The sequence below is a fragment of the Nerophis ophidion genome, linkage group LG23 (genome assembly GCF_033978795.1).
Source record: "Nerophis ophidion isolate RoL-2023_Sa linkage group LG23, RoL_Noph_v1.0, whole genome shotgun sequence".
Classification (NCBI taxonomy): Eukaryota; Metazoa; Chordata; class Actinopteri; order Syngnathiformes; family Syngnathidae; genus Nerophis; species Nerophis ophidion.
The window spans coordinates 29,451,314-29,472,742 of NC_084633.1; the positions used below are offsets into that span (position 1 = coordinate 29,451,314).

The 21,429-nt window shown below is 42.4% G+C and overlaps 1 protein-coding gene and 1 long non-coding RNA gene across 7 annotated transcripts in view; one reads left to right on the forward strand and one right to left on the reverse strand.

Moving 5' to 3' along the window:
- Window positions 1-21,429, reverse strand: part of caskin1 (CASK interacting protein 1) — a 258,191-nt gene that overhangs the window by 87,225 nt on the left and 149,537 nt on the right. For all 6 annotated transcript variants that reach the window (XM_061885604.1, XM_061885608.1, XM_061885606.1 and 3 more), the window contains exon 7: window positions 12,508-12,616. In XM_061885604.1, the coding sequence (XP_061741588.1) occupies window positions 12,508-12,616 (109 nt within the window). The remainder of the gene's footprint in view (window positions 1-12,507; window positions 12,617-21,429) is intronic.
- The window catches only part of LOC133541887 (uncharacterized), a 135,949-nt gene that overhangs the window by 29,336 nt on the left and 85,184 nt on the right, over window positions 1-21,429 (forward strand). The gene's annotated exons all lie outside the window — the stretch shown is intronic.

Consider the following 21,429-nt stretch of genomic DNA (forward strand, 5'->3'; position numbering starts at 1 on the left):
AAAATTCCAGGATTTTCAGGAATTCCTGCTTTTCCAAAGCCCTATTTCCACCCTTTTTTCTAGCGACTACTTCTTCACGCATTTTTCAAGGCATTTCATCCTTTCTACCATCAAAACATTCTTTCTTAATCAGGACAAAAATCTAAGTTGTTATTTTGAACTAGAAACAATTTCCAGTTTCCCCGACATTCCAGGAATTGCGTAATATTCTCGATTCAACATATTACTACTTCAACATTTCTTGACCGATTTAAAAAATGTCAACACCAACCATTTCAACTCAATATTCCCGCTTTTCCAGAAATTCCCAAATTTTGGGGAAATTCCCGTTTAAATCAATGGGACATCCTTAAAAGTTCCACAACTCCCACATTTTTAATCTGATTCAAATTGTTCCCACTCCAAAATATTCAGTCTGTTCAGAATTGTGTTTTCTCTTTTAAAAATTTTATAAAAAAATTCCAGGATTTAATTTCAACTCCAGCTTTGCAGCATTCACACGCAGGAATTGCCTCATCTAATTTTCTTCTCCAGATTTTGGGCGCTCTACCTTCCCCATTTTTCATCCAATTCAAAACGTTCCAACTTCAAACTGTTCAGCCTATTCGGGAATCGCAGGCTTTCACTTGAAAAATTCCAAAAATTCTCCGATTTCCCAGAATCCAGGTTTTCTGCGATATTTTTTTTCCCATTCAAAACAAATTGGCCATTTTTCAAAGTTCCACCATTTTTACATTTTTCAACCGATTCTGCTCCGCTTGGGATGGTTTCCTGCTGGCTCCGCTGTGAACGGGACTCTCGCTGCTGTGTTGGATCCGCTTTGGACTGGACTCTCGCGTCTGTGTTGGATCATTGTGGATTGAACTTTCACAGTATCATGTTAGACCCGCTCGACATCCATTGCTTTCCTCCTCTCTAAGGTTCTCATAGTCATTATTGTCACCGATGTCCCACTGGGTGTGAGTTTTCCTTGCCCTTATGTGGGCCTACCGAGGATGTCATGGTGGTTTGTGCAGCCCTTTGAGACACTAGTGATTTAGGGCTATATAAGTAAACATTGATTGATTGATTGATTGATACTTTCAACGTATTACACTTAGCAGACCTTACTATCTAATTGTGTGAATGGCCAAGCTTTTATAAGATTCTACACCCAAAAAATCATCTACTTATTATTATTCTGCCAGCAAAATTTTTGCGCGCTCCACTGCCCACATCTTTCATCCGATCGGAACTGTTCGATTATCAAAACGTTCTACTCAGCTGGAAATTGTGAGATCCCCCAAAAATGTTTTTTTTTTAAAATATCCCAGATTACCCTGAATTTACGGTTTTCCGGAACATTTTGCCCATTAAAAATGGATAGGCCAATTTTCAAACTTGCACAACTCCTACATTTCTCACCCGATTTGAACCGTTACACCACCCACACACTCCACCATTTTCCAAGTTCCAAAAAAAAATTCCAGAAATTACCAGAATTCCAAAGCCCTATTTTCACCTCTTCCTGGAAAGTTTTCAGAGTCCACATTTTTCAACCGTTTTTGACCATTCCACCTACAAAACCTCCTCTTAGTTTAGTTTTCTTAGAAGAAACAGACCGGCGGTCCACCGAGAGGCGGGATGAAAGATGGACCAATCAGGATGGATAACATGGAAACGACTGACCAGACAATGACGAACGAGCAGAGGATCCTCAGAGAATGTGGCTGAGCGTGGGCCAAGGAAACAACCTACCGGGGCCTGCGAATACACCAGGGAAAGGTAAAATGCGGCGGTGGCCGCAACCAGATGAAATCTTGCACTGCAGAAGCAGATCAGACAAGGAGGAATCTTAGCCAGGTTGAGCACCACAGTGCTATTGATCCCACCATTGTAACTGGTGATAGAGAGGAGGACCAGCCTTCCCAGCAGGAGGTGCAGCAACAACAGCACAGCCTGCAGCACAGTGAAACACCAAGTAGAGAACCCACAAGAGGAACATCAGAGAAGCTTATCCGGAAAGCCAAAGTGAAGTGGCCAAAAGCCAACGACAAAGACTCCTGGAGCATATTTGATTTGAACTTATGCACCACCCTCCAAAGTGCGCTAAGAGGCAGTGTAACTTCCAAACTAAACATTATGGGAGACATCATCTACGAAGAAGGGAAAGAGCAATTCGGATTGATGCCACAGAGGAAGATCGTTCCCATCCAGAGTGGGAGAAGGGAGAGGGAAATCCTCCAGCTCGTAAAGGAACGCCGCCTCTTACACAAGCAGTGGAAGAAAGCCAATGACTAGGAGAAAGTCGGCCTAAAGAACCTGTGGGACCAGATCAAAGCAAGACTCTCACAACTGAGGAGAGCTGAAAGGATCAGGAAACACAGAAGCCGCAGGGAGAAAGCAAGGGCAAGCTTCTTCCGGGACCCCTTCAAGTATGCTCGAAGCCTGCTAGAGGAAAAGAAGAACGGGACACTCCAGACCAGTGAGCAGGAGTTGGAGGAACACATCACAGTCCAGCTCAGTGATAGCCAAAAGGAACTCCCCCTTGGATCACCGGGGCATGTACCTCGCCCACCTGACCCTTCCTTGCAGTTTGACGCCACCCCCCCGAGATGGGCTGAGGTTAAACAAGTGGTTGAGTGTGCAAGAACTGCTTCAGCACCCGGACTGAACGGGGTACCTTACAAGGTTTTCAAAAACTGTCCCGGACTCCTGAAGCTGTTGTGAAAGCTGATGGCCGTTGTCTGGAAAACCCAGTCCATACCATCATCATGGAGCAGAGCAATAACAACCTTTATCCTAAAGGAGAGCAACTCCTGTAACATCGACCAGTTCAGACTCATTGCCCTACTGAATGTGGAAGGGAAGCTTTTCTTCATCGTGGTGGCAAACGCGGATAACCAACTACCTTCTGGCAAACAATTACATCAACACCAGTTGTCAGGAGGCAGGCGTTCCAAGCTTCCCTGGCTGCGTGGAGCACTCGGCCATGATCTGGGAGCAAATCCAGTCAGCCAAGCGCAACAAAGAGGACCTGCATGTGGTTTAGTTGAATCTGGCAAATGCCTATGGATCGGTTCCACATCAAGTCATCAGCTTTACACTCAACTTCTTCCACATTCCATCATGCATCCAAAGCCTGGTAGTAAACTACTATAAAAACTTCAAAGTCTGCTACACGACTCAGGAGATCTCAACTGGTTGGCACCAGTTAGAGAAGGTTATAGCAATGGGTTGTTCTATCTTTCCAATACTGTTCACAACAGCCTTCGAGATCATCCTTATTGGCGGGAGACAGATGGTATGAGGAGTGAGATCTGAGTCAGGCCAGCGACTCCCGGCGCTGCGGAGCTACATGGATGATGTTACCACCCTCCTCCAGACGGCTGCATGTACCTCCAGACTCCTGAAAAGACTCGGGGAGCTCCTGGCATGAGCACGGATGAAAATAAAACCTGCCAAGTCCCGCAGCCTCTCCATCCGGAAAGGAGCCAGAAATGGCAACATCTCATTCTCAGTGGATGGTGAATTAATTCCAAGCGTGGTCGACCAACCTGTGCGGAGCCTCGGAAGGCTTTACACTGCTGACATGTCTGATAAGCACATGCCTGCCTCTGTCACTTCTCAGCTGAAGGATGGCCTGAACAAAATTGATCAAAGCTATCTTCCAGGGAAATTCAAGGTCTGGTGTTACCATCCATCCATCCATTTTCTGCCGCTTATTCCCGTTCGGGGTCGCGGGGGGCGCTGGCGCCTATCTCAGCTACAATCGGGCGGAAGGCGGGGTACACCCTGGACAAGTCGCCACCTCATCGCAGGGCCAACACAGATAGACAGACAACATTCACACTCACATTCACACACTAGGGCCAATTTTAGTGTTGCCAATCAACCTATCCCCAGGGGCATGTCTTTGGAAGTGGGAGGAAGCCGGAGTACCCAGAGGGAACCCACGCATTCACGGGGAGAACATGCAAACTCCACACAGAAAGATCCCGAGCCTGGATTTGAACCCAGGACTGCAAGACCTTCGTATTGTGAGGCAGACGCACTAACCCCTCTGCCACCGTGAAGCCCTCTGGTGTTACCAGTTCACCTTATACCATGGCCTGATGTGGCCCTTGAAGTTGTGCGACGTCACCCCCACAACAGTCCTCAAGATGGACTCAAAAGCCAATAACTACATTCGCAAATGGCTGGGCCTACCCAGATGTCTTTCCAACACAGCACTGTTTGGAAGAACCATTCTGAAGCTGCCACGGAAATCCATCAGCTTGGGCTATAAACAGGAGAAGGTGAGACTCGTGTTCGAGCTCAGAGACTCACCTGACCCGTCTGTCCGTAACACCAAGACCCAAGTCTGTACAGGGCGTAAGTGAAATGCTACGCAGACAGTAGACCAGGCCATCGTCTGACTGAAACACCAGGAGATGATAGGACAGATACAGTCTGGCAGAACCGGCTTCGGATGGAGAACACCATCCAAGATGTGGTCCAAAGCCTCAAGGAAGGAAACAAAAGATCTGGTGATCTCAGAAGTGGTCAAGATGTAAGAGGAGAGCTACATGATCAAGGCTGTGGGCCAACAGCAGCGAGGGAGATGGACCAATTGGGAGGCCGTTGTCAACAGAGTTGTTACGTGGGCAGACATATGGAAAATGCCCCAGGCGAGGCTAAGTTTCCTCATCAGGGCCACGTACGATACCCTCCCCAGTCCCGGGAACTTGCATGTGTGGTACGGGGCAGAGGTGACCTGCCAGCTCTCTGACTCCCAGAACCCAAGCTTGCGTCACATTCTTTCTGGCTGCAAGGTGGCTTTGTCGCAGGGCCGGTATGGATGGCGGCATGACCGCATCCTGCGGAAGCTAGCTGAAATCCTGGAGGCACGCAAAGTGGAAGCAAATGGGGCCAGTCCGGGAACAGCTCAGTGGTCGATTAAGTTTGTCAAGCAAGGTGGCCAGCCTCACAGCAGCAGCAAGAGCATCCAGTCCCTCATGTCAGGTGGCGGCGAGTGGAACATGAGGGCTGATCTAGATCGTCAGTTGAAGTTCCCTCAAGATATTACAACAACTTTGTTACGCCCAGACATTGTCCTGTGATCCACCTCTACTAAAATTGTCATCATTATAGAACTAGAACCATGGGAAGAGGGAATGGAGGTTGCCTTTGAAAGAAAGAGGGACAAATATTCAGAGCTGGCAAGCGAGTGCGCACAAGCAGGGTGGAGGCCCTTCACCTATCCATTAGAAGTTGGCTGTAGAGACTACACTGGAGCGTCCACCCAGCGGCTCCTAAAGTCCCTCAGGATCAAAGGCTTCACTCTAAAGAAGGCCCTCAAAGCCCTGGCAGAGGAGGCAGAACAAGGGAGCTCAGAAGAAACACACAACCCATCCATATCATTGAGGAAAATTGTGCTAATATCAATATTTTAAAAAATTCCTGGTTTTCCCGAAATTCCTAAATTTTTATAAGAAATTTATAAGATATTGGCAAGATGGCGGCGCCCGGACGGCCTGCGACACTGCGGTGCTCTTGCTAAAGATGGAACATTTGGCGGAAATGCCGGACAGTTCTGCATACTTCATGGCTGGCTCGCATCGTGGTCACTCCGTGATCACGTACGACCGCCAGACACTTCTGGATATGGACATATTGGGCCGTTTTGGACTGATAGACGCGGGCGTGCTAAACATGCTAACTAGCATGGGGATACATCGGCGGCTACATCCAGCTGCCTGTGAAGCAGGGGAGTCTAGTAGCAGCGGGGGCCGTCTAAGGAGCAGACGCCAGCGGTGTGATCGGAAACGCGGATGTCGAGCGGGGCTAAAAACAAAGCAGAAGGCTAATCCCCACAGTACACCACTTCCCTCCACCCTGAAGACGGATTTAGATGGAAGGTGCGAGACTACTGGTCTGGGTAAGGAGTCTGTTAAATTAGAACAAGTTTTTTCTGCTTTGAGTGTTTCAGAGTTGGACATGTGTTTTACTGAGGTGGCTAACTATGATGCGTGCAGTTTATCAAAGCAACAAACAAACAATCGGAAAATCCCCGTTACTGAGGAGGCTAACTATGATGCGTGCAGTTTATCAAAGCAACAAACAAACAATCGGAACATCCCCGTTACTGAGGTGGCTAACCATGATGCGTGCAGTTTATCAAAGCAACAATCAAACAATCGGAACATTCCCGTCGTATCAATTCCTAGATATGGTCGTAATTATACTGAATGCACTGGGCATAATAAACACAACATTATTAATATTGCTACTACGGATAATTTGATCAAAAATTCCCTAAAACAGCCCACTACCTATAATGTAGGTTTTTTAAACATAAGATCATTGTCTCCCAAAACGTTGTTAGTTAATGATATTATCAGAGACAACAATCTTAACGTCATCGGTCTCAGCGAAACCTGGCTTAAACCAAACGACTTTTTTGCGCTAAATGAGGCATGTCCTCCTAACTTTACACATGCGCATATTGCCCGTCCGCTTAAAAGGGGTGGGGGGGTCGCACTAATATACAACGAAAACTTTAACCTTAGTCCTAACATAAATAATAAATATAAATCGTTTGAGGTGCTTACTATGAGGTCTGTCACACCGCTGCCTCTACACCTGGCTGTTATCTACCGCCCCCCAGGGCCCTGTTCGGACTTTATCAATGAATTCTCAGAGTTCGTTGCTGATCTAGTGACACACGCCGATAATATAATCATAATGGGGGACTTTAATATCCACATGAATACCCCATCGGACCCACCGTGCGTAGCGCTCCAGAGTATAATTGATAGCTGTGGTCTCACACAAATAATAAATGAACCCACGCATCGCAACGGTAATACGATAGACCTAGTGCTTGTCAAGGGGATCACCGCTTCCAAAGTTACGATACTCCCGTATACTAAAGTATTGTCCGATCATTACCTTATAAAATTCGAGGTTCAGACGCATGTTCGTCAAACTAATAATAATAATAACTGCTATAGTAGCCGCAACATTAATACGGCCACAACGACAACTCTTGCTGACCTACTGCCCTCGGTAATGGCACCATTCCCAAAGTATGTGGGCTCTATTGATAACCTCACTAACAATTTTAACGACGCCCTGCGCGAAACCATTGATAACATAGCACCGCTAAAGTTAAAAAAGGCTCCAAAAAAGCGCACCCCGTGGTTTACAGAAGAAACTAGAGCTCAGAAATTATTATGCAGAAAGCTGGAACGCAAATGGCGCACGACTAAACTTGAGGTGCACCATCAAGCATTTAGTGATGGTTTAATAACTTATAAACGCATGCTTACCTTAGCTAAAGCTAATTATTACTCAAATCTCATCCACCGTAATAAAAACGATCCTAAATTTTTGTTTAGTACGGTAGCATCGCTAACCCAACAAGGGACTCCTTCCAGTAGCTCCACCCACTCAGCTGATGACTTTATGCAATTCTTTAGTAAGAAAATTGAAGTCATTAGAAAGGAGATTAAAGACAATGCGTCCCAGCTACAACGGGGTTCTATTAACACTGACACGATTGTATATACGGCGGATACTGCCCTCCAAAATAGTTTCTCTCGTTTTGAGGAAATAACATTAGAGGAATTGTTACAACGTGTAAATGGAATAAAACAAACAACATGTTTACTTGACCCTCTTCCTGGGAAACTGATCAAGGAGCTCTTTGTATTATTAGGTCCATCAGTGCTAAATATTATAAACTTATCACTTTCCTCGGGCACTGTTCCCCTAGCATTCAAAAAAGCGGTTATTCATCCTCTCCTTAAAAGACCTAACCTCGATCCTGACCTCATGGTAAACTACCGACCGGTGTCTCACCTTCCCTTCATTTCAAAAATCCTCGAAAAAATTGTTGCGGAGCAGTTAAATGAACACTTAGCGTCTAACAATCTATGTGAAACCTTTCAATCCGGTTTCAGGGCAAATCACTCGACGGAGACAGCCCTCGCAAAAATGACTAATGATCTATTGCTAACGATGGATTCTGATGCGTCATCTATGTTGCTGCTCCTCGATCTTAGCGCTGCTTTCGATACCGTCGATCATAATATTTTATTAGAACGTATCAAAACACGAATCGGTATGTCAGACTTAGCCCTGTCTTGGTTTAACTCTTATCTTACTGATAGGATGCAGTGTGTCTCCCATAACAATGTGACCTCGGACTACGTTAAGGTAACGTGTGGAGTTCCCCAGGGTTCGGTCCTTGGCCCTGCACTCTTCAGCATCTACATGCTGCCGCTAGGTGACATCATACGCAAATACGGTGTTAGCTTTCACTGTTATGCTGATGACACCCAACTCTACATGCCCCTAAAGCTGACCAACACGCCGGATTGTAGTCAGCTGGAGGCGTGTCTTAATGAAATTAAACAATGGATGTCCGCTAACTTTTTGCAACTCAACGCCAAAAAAACGGAAATGCTGATTATCGGTCCTGCTAGACACCGAACTCTATTTATTAATACAACTCTAACATTTGACAACCAAACAATTAAACAAGGCGACACGGTAAAGAATCTGGGTATTATCTTCGACCCAACTCTCTCCTTTGAGGCACACATTAAAAGCGTTACTAAAACGGCCTTCTTTCATCTCCGTAATATCGCTAAAATTCGCTCCATTCTGTCCACTAAAGACGCTGAGATCATTATCCATGTGTTTGTTACGTCTCGCCTCGACTACTGTAACGTATTATTTTCGGGTCTCCCCATGTCTAGCATTAAAAGACTACAGTTGGTACAAAATGCGGCTGCTAGACTTTTGACAAGAACAAGAAAGTTTGATCACATTACGCCTGTACTGGCTCACCTGCACTGGCTTCCTGTGCACTTAAGATGTGACTTTAAGGTTTTACTACTTACGTATAAAATACTACACGGTCTAGCTCCATCCTATCTTGCCGATTGTATTGTACCATATGTCCCGGCAAGAAATCTGCGTTCAAAGGACTCCGGCTTATTAGTGATTCCCAAAGCCCAAAAAAAGTCTGCGGGCTATAGAGCGTTTTCCGTTCGGGCTCCAGTACTCTGGAATGCCCTCCCGGTAACAGTTCGAGATGCCACCTCAGTAGAAGCATTTAAGTCTCACCTTAAAACTCATTTGTATACTGTAGCCTTTAAATAGACTCCCTTTTTAGACCAGTTGATCTGCTGTTTCTTTTCTTTTTCTTCTATGTCCCACTCTCCTTTGTGGAGGGGGTCCGGTCCGATCCGGTGGCCATGTACTGCTTGCCTGTGTATCGGCTGGGGACATCTCTGCGCTGCTGATCCGCCTCCGCTTGGGATGGTTTCCTGGTGGCTCCGCTGTGAACGGGACTCTCTCTGCTGAGTTGGACCCGCTTTGGACTGGACTCTTGCGACTGTGTTGGATCCATTGTGGATTGAACTTTCACAGTATCATGTTAGACCCGCTCGACATCCATTGCTTTCCTCCTCTCTAAGGTTCTCATAGTCATTATTGTCACCGACGTCCCACTGGGTGTGAGTTTTCCTTGCCCTTATGTGGGCCTACCGAGGATGTCGTGGTGGTTTGTGCAGCCCTTTGAGACACTAGTGATTTAGGGCTATATAAGTAAACATTGATTGATTGATTGAAATTCCCATTCAAATAAATGGACGTATTCATAATTTTACAATACCCATTATTCTCAAAATGTTGCACCATTTTTACACCCGATTCTGACCTTTCAGCCATCCACACAGGCAAAAAAAGTTTTCCCTTTCCCAAAATTCCAGATTTTCCTGTAATTTTCTCCCTATTGACAATGAATGGGCATTATACAATGTACTGCATATCCCACAGGCAGCACAGTGGGGCAGGGTTTAGTGCATGTGCCTCACAATAAGAAGATCTGAGTAGTCCTGAGTTAAATCCCAGACTCGGGATCTTTCTGTGTGTAATTTGCATGTTCTCCCTGTGACTGCGTGGGTTCCCTCCGGGTACTCCGGCTCCCTCCCACCTCAAAAGACATGCACCTGGGGATAGGTTGATTGGTAACACTAAATGGTCCCTAGTGTGTGAATGTGAGTGTGAATGTTGTCTGTCTATCTGTGTTGGCCCTGCGATGAGGTGGCGACTTGTCCAGGGTGTACCCCGCCTTCCACCCAAATGCAGCTGAGATAGGCTCCAGCACCCCCCCGCAACTCCAAAAGGGACAAGCAGTAGAAAATGGATGGATGAATGGATGCATATGCCACATTTGTCATCCGATTTGAACCGTTCCAACATCCACACACTGCGCTTACCCTGGACATTCAAGCCAGCACGTTTCCCGGTTCCGAAAATTCCCTGATTACTCGGAATTACCAGGAATTTCCCCTCATTGAAAATGAATGGGCAATTCACAAACTTTTCCATATCCCACATTTCTCAACCAATTTGAACCGTTCCAACATCCACACACTCCACTCACCCTGGACATTCAAGCATTTCAATTCCACTCACGCATATCGGTGGTTCTGCGGCTTGCGCGCATAGGGTATTCACACGCAATTCCTACCGGAACTGCAAATTCAAGTTTTTATTTTAAATTTTTTTATACAAAATACTGGTATTTTATGTGTATATATTTTATTTGCGGATATACAAAACCCAAACCCAAAACCAGTGAAGTTGGCACGTTGTGTAATTTGTAAATAAAAACAGAATACAATGATTTGCAAATCCTTTTCAACTTATATTCAATTCAATAGATTGCAAAGACGACATATTTAATGTTCGAACTGAGAAACACATTTTTTTTTTGCAATTAAACATTAACTTTGAATTTAATGGCAGCAATACAATGCAAGAAAGTTGTCACAGGGGCGTTTTTTACTACTGTATTACACGGCCTTTCCTTTTAACAACACTCAGTAAACGTTTGGGAACTGAGGTGACCAATTTTTGAAGCTTTTCAGGTGGAATCATTTCCCATTCTTGCTTGCTTTGTGGTATATTAGGCTTTATATTACGGCACACATTTTCAATGGGAGACAGGTCTGGACTACCGGCAGGCCAGTCTCGTACACGCACTCTTTTACTACAAAGCCGTTGTGTCACATGGCTTGGCATTGTCTTGCTAAAATAAGCAGGGGCGCCCATGATAACATTGCTTGGATGGCAACATATGTTGCTCCAAAACCTGTATGTACCTTTCAGCACTTTGCCTTCACAGATGTGTAAGTTAACCATACCTTGGACACTAATACACCCCCATACCATCACAGATGCTAGCTTTTGGACTTTGCGCCTATAACAATCCGGATGGTTCTTTTTCTCTTTGTTTCCGGAGGACACCCCATCCACAGTTTCCAAAAACAAATTGAAATGTGAACTGGTCAGACCACAGAACACTTTTCCACTTTGCATCAGTCCATCTTAGATGAGCTCAGGCCCAGCGAAACCGGCGGCGTTTCTGGGTGTTGTTGATAAATGGCTTTGGCTCTGCATAATAGAGTTTTAACTTGCGCTTACAGATGTAGCAACTTACTGACAGTGGTTTTCTGAAGTGTTCCTGAACCCATGTGGTGATATCCTTTACACACTGATGTCAGTTTTTAATGCAGTAATGTCTGAGGGATCAAAGGTCTAAAATATCGTAGGTGACGTGCAGTGATTTTTTCACATTCCCTGAACATTTTGATGATATTACGGACTGTAGATGGGGAAATCCCTAAATTCCTTGCAATAGCTGGTTGAGAAATGTTGTTCTTAAACTGTTGGACAATTTGCTCACAGATTTGTTCACAAAGTGGTGACCCTCGCCCCATCCTTGTTTATGAATGATTGAGCATTTCATCGATGCTGCTTTTATACCTAATCATGGCACCCACCTGTTCCCAATTAGCCTGTTCACCTGTGGGATGTTCCAAATAAGTGTTTGATGAGCATTCCTCAACTTTCTGAGTCTTTTTTGCCACTTCTGCCAGCTTTTTTGAACCTTGTTGCAGGCATCAAATTCCAAATGAGCTAATATTTGCAAAAAAATAAGTTTTCCAGTTCGAACATTAAATAGCTTGTCTTTGCAGTCTATTTAATTGAATATAAGTTAAAAAGGATTTGGAAGTCATTGAATTTATTTACCATTTACACAACTTGCCAACTTCGCTGGTTTTGTAGTTCTGTTGTAGTTGTAAATAACTAAATAAATAAAAAACAGTACCGTTAGGTCAAAATGCTACATATCGGCAGAGAACCACTCTCCAAGTTAAATGCAGTACTTCATACCACTAATGTAGTTGTTAGTCGTACATTATTTTGTATTGTGTTTCATACAATCTTTCTCATCTAAAAGTGTAACCCTGGCGGTAAAACACATGTAGCATCACCTGCAACCCAGCAATTGGATATGTTTGGATAAATATTAGGAGAATTTGGCATGCTTTGTGGTGACTGGACAAAGTTGCAGGGTAGGAAGCTCACACTCAGCACCATTGCAGATTCCTAGAGGAAGTGGTCGTTGCAAAGTGTATCGGTACAGCTTCAGAACACAAGCAAGTTCAGAAAAGTTCCACTTACTTCCAGCAGGAGTCTCACCGCCTCTGTCTTGCCGCAGAGGGCAGCCTCGTGCAGGGCAGTGCCTGCTTTGGTCTGTCGGTTGATATCGATTCCCGACTGGATCAACAATCTGAGCAGAGACGCGGCGAACACAAGGAGGAAAGGGGGAGAAAAAAAAGTTGATTTGAAGATTAGAGAAGCTTCACAAATAGACTGCAGAATGAAAAACCAGATGGAACGGAAGCTCTTTACGTGAAAAACCCAAAACCAAGAATGCAATCTGTTAACAAAAACCTATTTTAGTTTATTACCCTTGTTCATGTGGCAAATGTGAAAGGATGAAATAGTTTAAAAAAAAGAAAACAAATACTGTACTTGGTATTCTTGGTATGATAATCTCACACTTTATTCTGCGGAATTTAAACTCACTTTTGTCTCCCTTTAAAAATATTGCTTATTGTTCACAATCATTATGAGAGACAAGAACAGACATGCTTTTTATTTTAATTTGCGGCTAATGGGAGACCTCGTTGTAACCTTTGAAGCCTCTAAAACAACTTCAAACCCCCCCATTAACATTTTATATACACAATGCAACTTTATATATAATGTAATAACAGACATCTTCATAACAATATGTAATATGTACAATATACACACTGCAAATATATATATATATATAATGTAGTAACAGACACCTTCATAACATGTAATATGTACAATATACACACTGCGAGTATAGATAAATATATATATATATATATATATATATATATATATATATATATATATATGTATGTATATATATATGATGTAGTAACAGACAGGTTCAAAACAATATGTAATATATTCAATATTTACCGTATTTTAATTATTTCAATCATTGCCGGGAAGATTTCCGTTTCCATAGCAGCACACTTCCAACTTCTGGCAACAAATGTGTTTTCCTACTTCTGGAAACTAATGCAAGTGTGTGTTCTAATTATGGCAGACTTGGTAACAGACAACAAATACGACTTTTTTCGGACAACCATATCTTTTTGGAGCTGAATATGCTGTGGATTAACTACTGCTTCTAGAGGCGAGCACGAAGGAAGGGCGAGACGTTTGCGCAGACGGAAGCCGAGAGAGCGAGGTCGGCGTAAATCAAAGCTGCAAAATGTGAAACTTGAAGCCGAGCTATTTTTACATAAATGGAGTGCTTACCCAAATCAAACGGAAAGTACATCCCTGGCCAGCTGGGCCAAAAGCACAACTGTCCATCAAGTGAATCAGACTTAAATATTAGTAGTCATGATACATGCAGCATAATACCGTACAACCACTGTCTAGCTAGCTGTGTACAAACAAAACATATAATGTGGGCTAATACTTCACAGATACTGTAATGTGATTGTTCATGTTTTCCAGTCAGTACAGATTGGTGTCCTATCGCATTGTGTTGTGCATTACAAACCAAACACTTTTTTTGTTGACGCAGTTACTAGCTTGTCTCTTGCCATAGTTAGCTTAACAGCTAATATCGTAGCATGCTGATGTGTTACTACGCTACAAAAATAGTTCCTCGGTATTTGCTCTTACAATAACAATGTTTCTACAGCTTGGTTATTATATAGGTGACGGAATGTAAATGAAGTAGTGTTGATGATTTTTGGATGCATTTTTAAAGTGATTTAGAGGTAGGGTTGATTGCTCCCATTAGCTGCATTGCTAGCCACCGAGAACGAGCGAACTTTTATTTGTTAGAAAGCGAAAAAAAGAATTTTTTTTTTGCCTACTTGTCTTTTATAAAAATTGTGAACTTTCGCCAAAATTCCCCAAAATATGAAGTTCCCCTTCAAACAGTGATAGAATAGACAAACAACTGTTTATTATATTATCCAGGCAACAAAATGGCCATGTGCTGAGCTTGGACAGATAACACATTTTTCTAGATTTTTTCGCAGACAAACTACATTATTGTCTGAATTTTGAGGACAAATCAGGCACGAATGGAATCATATGTGATATTATTTAGCAAATAACTTTTACAACTTTTCTCACTAGTGTTTTATACCTTTGTAATTTGACAGTCAAAAAGGTTTAATTATCTTAAATAATTAAACAAACTCTTAATCTCTGTTGGCAGTTTTTCCCCCTGAATTAAAAAAAAAACTGGGTTGGGTGGTTTGTTTTGTTGTCTTTTTTCTTGCCATCCCTTTCTAACAAACTGTTTATTTTTTGTCCATGTTAATGGGCTCATGTTGCTCATTAGGTTTGAAGATAAAATATTCCCACACTGGGACATTTGGCTTTCCAGTCATCTTTTTTCCTCCTTTTTGTTACTTTGCAGTGTTTCACATTAGCAAGTCGTGGGGTCTGTCCGTATATCCTGTGTGTGTAAGCTATCGGCCCCGCCTCCACCCGCAGAGACCAAGACTGTGGATGACACTGTTAATTGTATCCTGCTATTGCATTAACACGCTCAGATGTTGAGTATGATGCGTATTATATGATGTAATAAATGTATGGCAATATACATTTATTATCAACTGTGACAAAGTCGTAGAACGATAAACTGCAGAGGCCCTTTTTGGGTGAAATATCACACCTTCGACATTTGCTCGTTCTTGAACAATTACTTTAAAGAAAGAGTCATTAACCAACGCGGAGATGATAAACAGCTGCATGCTACACGCTATAAACAAGTTAGGATTTGGAGATCAATTAAAAAAAACTAGTTCTTTAATTTGATGCACTTTTATTTACTTGAAACACTGCTGTGATGCTACTTATTTTTATTTGATACACTTTTATACGGCTGTGATGTATGGAGGGCCAACATTTCATTAATAAAGAAATCTTTGAAGAATTATCTAAATTAATTAATTACAACTGAAAATAAATACAAAAATGTGTTATTTGTTTTAAAATTACCTTTAATTATTTCACAATTTACTTCATCATTCGTTTCATTATTTCATGATTTAAATTAATTATGGACACGTTTAAACTATTTAAAGATGTATTCATTTAATTATAAAACCCAAAACCAGTGAAGTTGGCTCGTTAAATGGTAAATAAAACCAGAATACAATGATTTGCTAATCCTTTTCAACTCATATTCAGTAGAATAGACTGGAAAGACAAGATACATAACGTTCGCACTGGTAAACTTTGTTATTTTTTGCAAATATTAGCTCATTTGGAATTTGATGCCTGCAACATGCTTCAAAAAAGCTAGCCAAGTGGCAAAAAAGAGGAATGCTCATCAAACACTTATTTGAAGTGAATTATATTTTATATAGCGCTTTTTCTCTAGTGACTCAAAGCGCTTTACATAGTGAAACCCAATATCTAATTCTTACATTTAAACCAGTGTGGGTGGCACTGGGAGCAGGTGGGTAAAGTGTCTTGCCCAAAGACACAACGGCAGTGACTAGGATGGCGGAAGCAGGGACCGAACCCGCAACCCTCGAGTTGCTGGCACGGCCGCTCTACCAACCGAGCTATTCCACAGGTGAACAGGCTAATTGGGAATGGGTGGGTGCCATAATTGGGTATAACAGCAGCTCTCATGAAATGCTTAGTCATTCATAAACAAGGATGGGGCGAGGGTCACCACTTTGTGAACAAATGTGTGAGCAAATTGTCCAGCAGTTCAAGAACAACATTTCTCAACAAGCAAGGAATTTAGGGCTTTCACCATCTACAGTCTGTAATATAATTGACAAGTTCAGAGAATCTGGCTGGGCTGAAAACCAACAGTGAATGCCCGTGACCTTGGATCCCTCAGGCGGTGCTGCATCAAAAAGCGACATCAGTGTGTTAAGGATATCACCACATGGGCTGAGAAACACTTCAGAAAACCACTTAGGGAAAACTACAGTTTGTTGCTGCATCTGTAAGTGCAAGTTAAATCTCTACTATGCAAAGCGAAAACCATTTATCAACAACACCCAGAAACGCAGTGGGCTTCGCTGGGCTCAAGCTCATCTACTTTTGTATTTCGTCGCATTTGGTCCTTAATTATCTTTTAAAGTTGCTTTTATTTTTGGTGGGGGGCCTTTTTATTGACCATATGGCCCCTGTCGCCGCTTCATGAATTTGTTATCGAATACATTGTGATGAGAAAACGTGATGTACCACACTGTGACTGCATGCATGTTGGCAATAAACTAACACATTTTTGAATGCTATAACTCATAGACAATTAATGTACCGTTACTCAAAATGTGGTTGCTCCTGTCAAGTGAGCATGTTTCTTTATGATGCCGTTACGTGGCTGTGACCAAGTGCAGTATCCAGACTGAAATAGCTGCCATTTAGTAATCGAGTCATGCAGAGACGCTGCACCCTTCGGTGATCATCGCAACACATCAGGCACCATCTGGCGCACACCATCATGATCACAATTACTGTCGATATAACGCATAAATTATTAGCATTATCATCTAGCCCGAGCCCTGATTGATATAGCGATTTTTTTGCAGCATGAGGTTTTCCTGTATTTATGTGCTGTATGACTTTATTGTGCGTCCTTGTTAAAGATAAGCGGAGGATGTTATCATTTAAATGACAGTGGCACGACAAACCAAGGTTGTCCGCTATTGTCCAATGCGTTTGTGCGTGTGTGCGCTAGGCATTTTATTTGAAAAGATAGGATAGACTTTATTTATTCCACAGCTGTCGCTTTGAGACACCTCTGCTCTATCAACTTCTGCAGAATTTTTACTCTCGGACTGTGCCTGACTTGGTTTAAGTGTCTCTTGCTCTCTTTGCACTTCTATCATCTCTGAGTGTATCTAGCCTTCCCTTCACCTCTCCGTGTAGGTCGAGGCCAGGCAAGCAAACAAACAAACACACACACACACACACACACACTTGTACTTCTTCCCTTCTTGGGACCTACGAAAAATGCATACCTCTGTAGGACCACCCTTTCTAGATATAAAAATATTTGCATTTACAACATTAACAATACATACATACTATGCAAATATAAAGAAAGGTAAGCTTTTATTATTATTATTTTTATTTTTTCTTTGTAAATAGTTTTTAATCTTCATTATTTACTTCAAGTTATTATAGTATGTCTCTATATACATACTTTATTTTTTTGAACACATTTTGGCCATTTCAGTTTCTTACATCCATTCATCCATCCATCCATCCGTCTTTTTCCGCTTATCCGAGGTCGGGTCGCGGGGGCAGCAGCCTAAGCAGGGAAGCCCAGACTTCCCTCTCCCCAGCCACTTCGTCCAGCTCTTCCCGGGGGATCCCGAGGCGTTCCCACGCCACCCAGGAGACATAGTCTTCCCAACGTGTCCTGGGTCTTCCCCGTGGCCTCCAACCTGTTGGACGTGCCCTAAACACCTCCCTAGGGAGGCGTTCAGGTGGCATCCTGACCAGATGCCCGAGCCACCTCAGCTGGCTCCTCTCGATGTGGAGGAGCAGCGGCTTTACTTTGAGCTCCTCTTTACTTTCTTACACACACGTGTTATTACATATGTTGGCCAGAGGGGGACCACTTCAAATTTTTACACACACTTGTTATTTCATATGTTACTTTTAAAAACGACACACTATCAATTTGGAAAATCCCTCCTTTCTGCGATCACCCTAATTTTGGTAGATTTCGCCACCAAGGGTGCAAATGAGACATTCTCTATGAGACGAAATGGTTTTCCGTTTTGGGACCGTGATTTCGGTATTAACTTGTTCACCGTTCCTCATATGGAAGGCACTTTTCCTCGTTGATGTCTCAAGAAGGGTAGAAACACACACATATTCATGAATTTCTTACATTTTTGAGACCTTCGAAAACACTGCCGGTGTTTCTTTGTTTGTTGTGAAGCTTTAATATGGAACAGAGCGGTCAAGCGAACATGTTTCCCGACTACATGTCAACCGGCAGGTTTCGGTGAGAAAATTGTGGTAATAAGTCAGCTCTTACCGGAGACATGAGCTGAGCTTGCGTCGTCCTGCAGCAGCTGTCAAAAAGGCAGCTGCCACTTTCTTGGCTCCTCCATGGCTTCCATCAGAGACACTGGCAGTCAACACACCCCTCTGACTTTCAGGTATGACTTTATAATCTCACTAAAACACTAGTAACACAATAATCAGATAAGGGATTTTCTAGAATTATCCTAGTAAATGTGTCTAACAACATCTGAATCGCTCTCACTGCCCTCGCCTTTTTTTTTCTAGTGCTTCACTGTAACTTTCCTCATCCACGAATATTTCATCCTCGCTCAAATTAATGGGGAAATCGTCGCTTTCTCGGTCCGAATCGCTCTTGCTGGTGGTGGCTATGATTATGAACAATGTGAGGATGTGAGGAGCCCGACAACCAGTGACGTCACGTGCACATCGTCTGCTACTTCCGGTACAGGCAAGGCTTTTTTTTTAGTGACTAAAAGTTGCAAACTTTATCGTGGATGTTCTCTACTAAATCCTTTCAGCAAAAATATGGCGATATCGCGAAATGATCAAGTATGACACATAGAATGGACCTGCTATCCCCGTTTAAATAAGAACATCTCATTTCAGTAGGCTTTTAATATATTCACACAATAAATTACAAATGTTAACACATACAGAAATTACACAACATTCACCCACCAAACATTGCGCACACTGTATGTGACTTATCGCAATTAAACCTAAGGTGTAGCGTTGTCGCCCTCTACTGGTCGAATTTAGCGCTACATGTTTTAAATGAGCTTTACTCTCAGACAGATAACACAACCAGGAATACAAAAGACATCACAAAGTCAGCCATTTCAATACAAAAGAAACTAAATATATTTATGCACAAATTATATCGACTTACAAATATTTGACCAAGTTTTGTGATGAATTTTACACACTGGGATGTCTACCATTGTTGCTGCTTGTCTGGCTCAATGTGTCCGTCGCTTTAAAGGTCCGACTGGAAACAATGACTCAAGCATTTTCTCTGGGTGGAACACTCATACTTTCTTGCTTAGTCGTTGTTAAAAATCCCATTTTTGCAATTTATTAGGATTTTTTTTAAGGTTGAATAAGTAGTCTTCTTCTACTCACCCCACTGACGCTTCCTTGTGACACACATGCCTCGCTGTTGCCCCCTGTGGGGTGGTGGGTGTGTTTTATTCATGACAAACCCGAGTTTGAATGGTTTCAACAATCATTTTTGGGTGATGTTCAGAGGGCCAAATGAAAAGGTTTGGCGGGCTGACAGCAAAATAGGCCTGATGTAGGAAGATACAATAGCTAACTGCGTACAGCAAACTTACGTAAACAAAGTGGATAGATATCTAGCTACATCCATTGTAACGATACCAAGTACAAGAGATATATCTAATCTACAATGATTACTTTAATATTTTTTAGTATCACCAAATATTTTTTCATTTTTGTTGTTGTTTATAAAGTCAGGAAATACGTCCCAGGACACAGGAGAACTTTAATAATGACCAATGTATGATCCTGTAACTACTTGGTATTGGATCGATATGAAAATTTGTAGCATCACCTAAAACCAATGTAAAGTCTCCAACAACAAAGGAATGAGTGATTATTACATTTTAACAGAAGTGTAGATAGAACATGTTGAAACAGAAAGTAAGCAGATATTAACAGTAAATGAACAAGTGGATTAATAATACATTTTCTACTGTTTGTCCCTCAAAATTTTGAAACATTGATAGAATGGCCTGCCTTATTTTGCGTTTGTTAACGTTCTCTTGTGTTTAGTGTTCCTGTTCTGCGCTCTTCCTGTGGCACTTCCTGTTGTGTTTGGTGTTTTTTCGTTTTCGTCGCGTATTTCTCTGAGCACTTATCCACACACCTGCGTCCTGTTAGCAAATGAGTTCTATTTAATTTAAGTGTGAGCAACCATTCTTTGTTTGAACCTTGTTTAGAATGTGTAGTTTTCATGTGGACGCGCTTTCCTCCTGCCGTGAGTTTTGCTGTGTTCCAGCATTTCATTTTTTTTTGTTTTGCAACCTGTCAGTTTTAGTTAGCTTTTTGCATAGCCTTCCCTATGATTAAACGGTACATGTTTTTTGTTTATCTTTGTCAATACATTGAATAGTTATTTACCTGCACTTTGCATCTTGGGAACAAGCTTGTAATCGCCGTCATGCGACCCGAGCGTCACAATGTTACGTCAGCAGCCATATTAGGAGCGTACAAGTTGTCTGGAATATTATTTTATGACAACATTCTTCTTTGATTGCAATAAGAAATATATTTTATGTATCATAAGATTTTCTCCTAAAATTAAGCCAATAATAAAAAAAATGTTGTGCTGCCCTTTATTTTGAAAAGTACCGAAAAGCAATTAAATGCATTTTGGTACCGGTACCAAAATATTGGTATCGAGTCAACCCTAGGAGGAAGTATGGAAGGCATGATTGTTTTATAAATATCTCTGTATTGCCTCTATGGTTAGATTAAAACACATTTTTGGGACTTATGCAGATCCCAAATACACAAAAATAGATACCAATAATTGAGAAAAGTTGGTTTTGAGGAATGGATCATCACAAGTTGTGGATTAATTACACTGACATCACTAATACAAATAAATCAATTACAGCATCTCACTAAAGTTGGTACACCCCTCAACATTCATCAATCATTTTATGACAGTTGTTATTCTCTCGTAGTAGTAGCCATGTTGGTAGTCAGGGCACATCTTGTATAGATTTGCTAGTATTTCTTTTTACACAGGGGACGGCGTGGCACAGTGGGAGAGTGGCCGTGCGCAACCCGAGGGTCCCTGGTTCAAATCCCACCTAGTACCAACTTCGTCACATCTGTTGTGTCCTGAGCGAGACACTTCACCCTTGCTCCTGATGGGTGCTGGTTGGCGCCTTGCATGGCAGCTCCCTTCATCAGTGTGTGAATGTGTGTGTGAATGGGTAAATGTGGAAGTAGTGTCAAAGCGCTTTGAGTACCTTGAAGGTAGAAAAG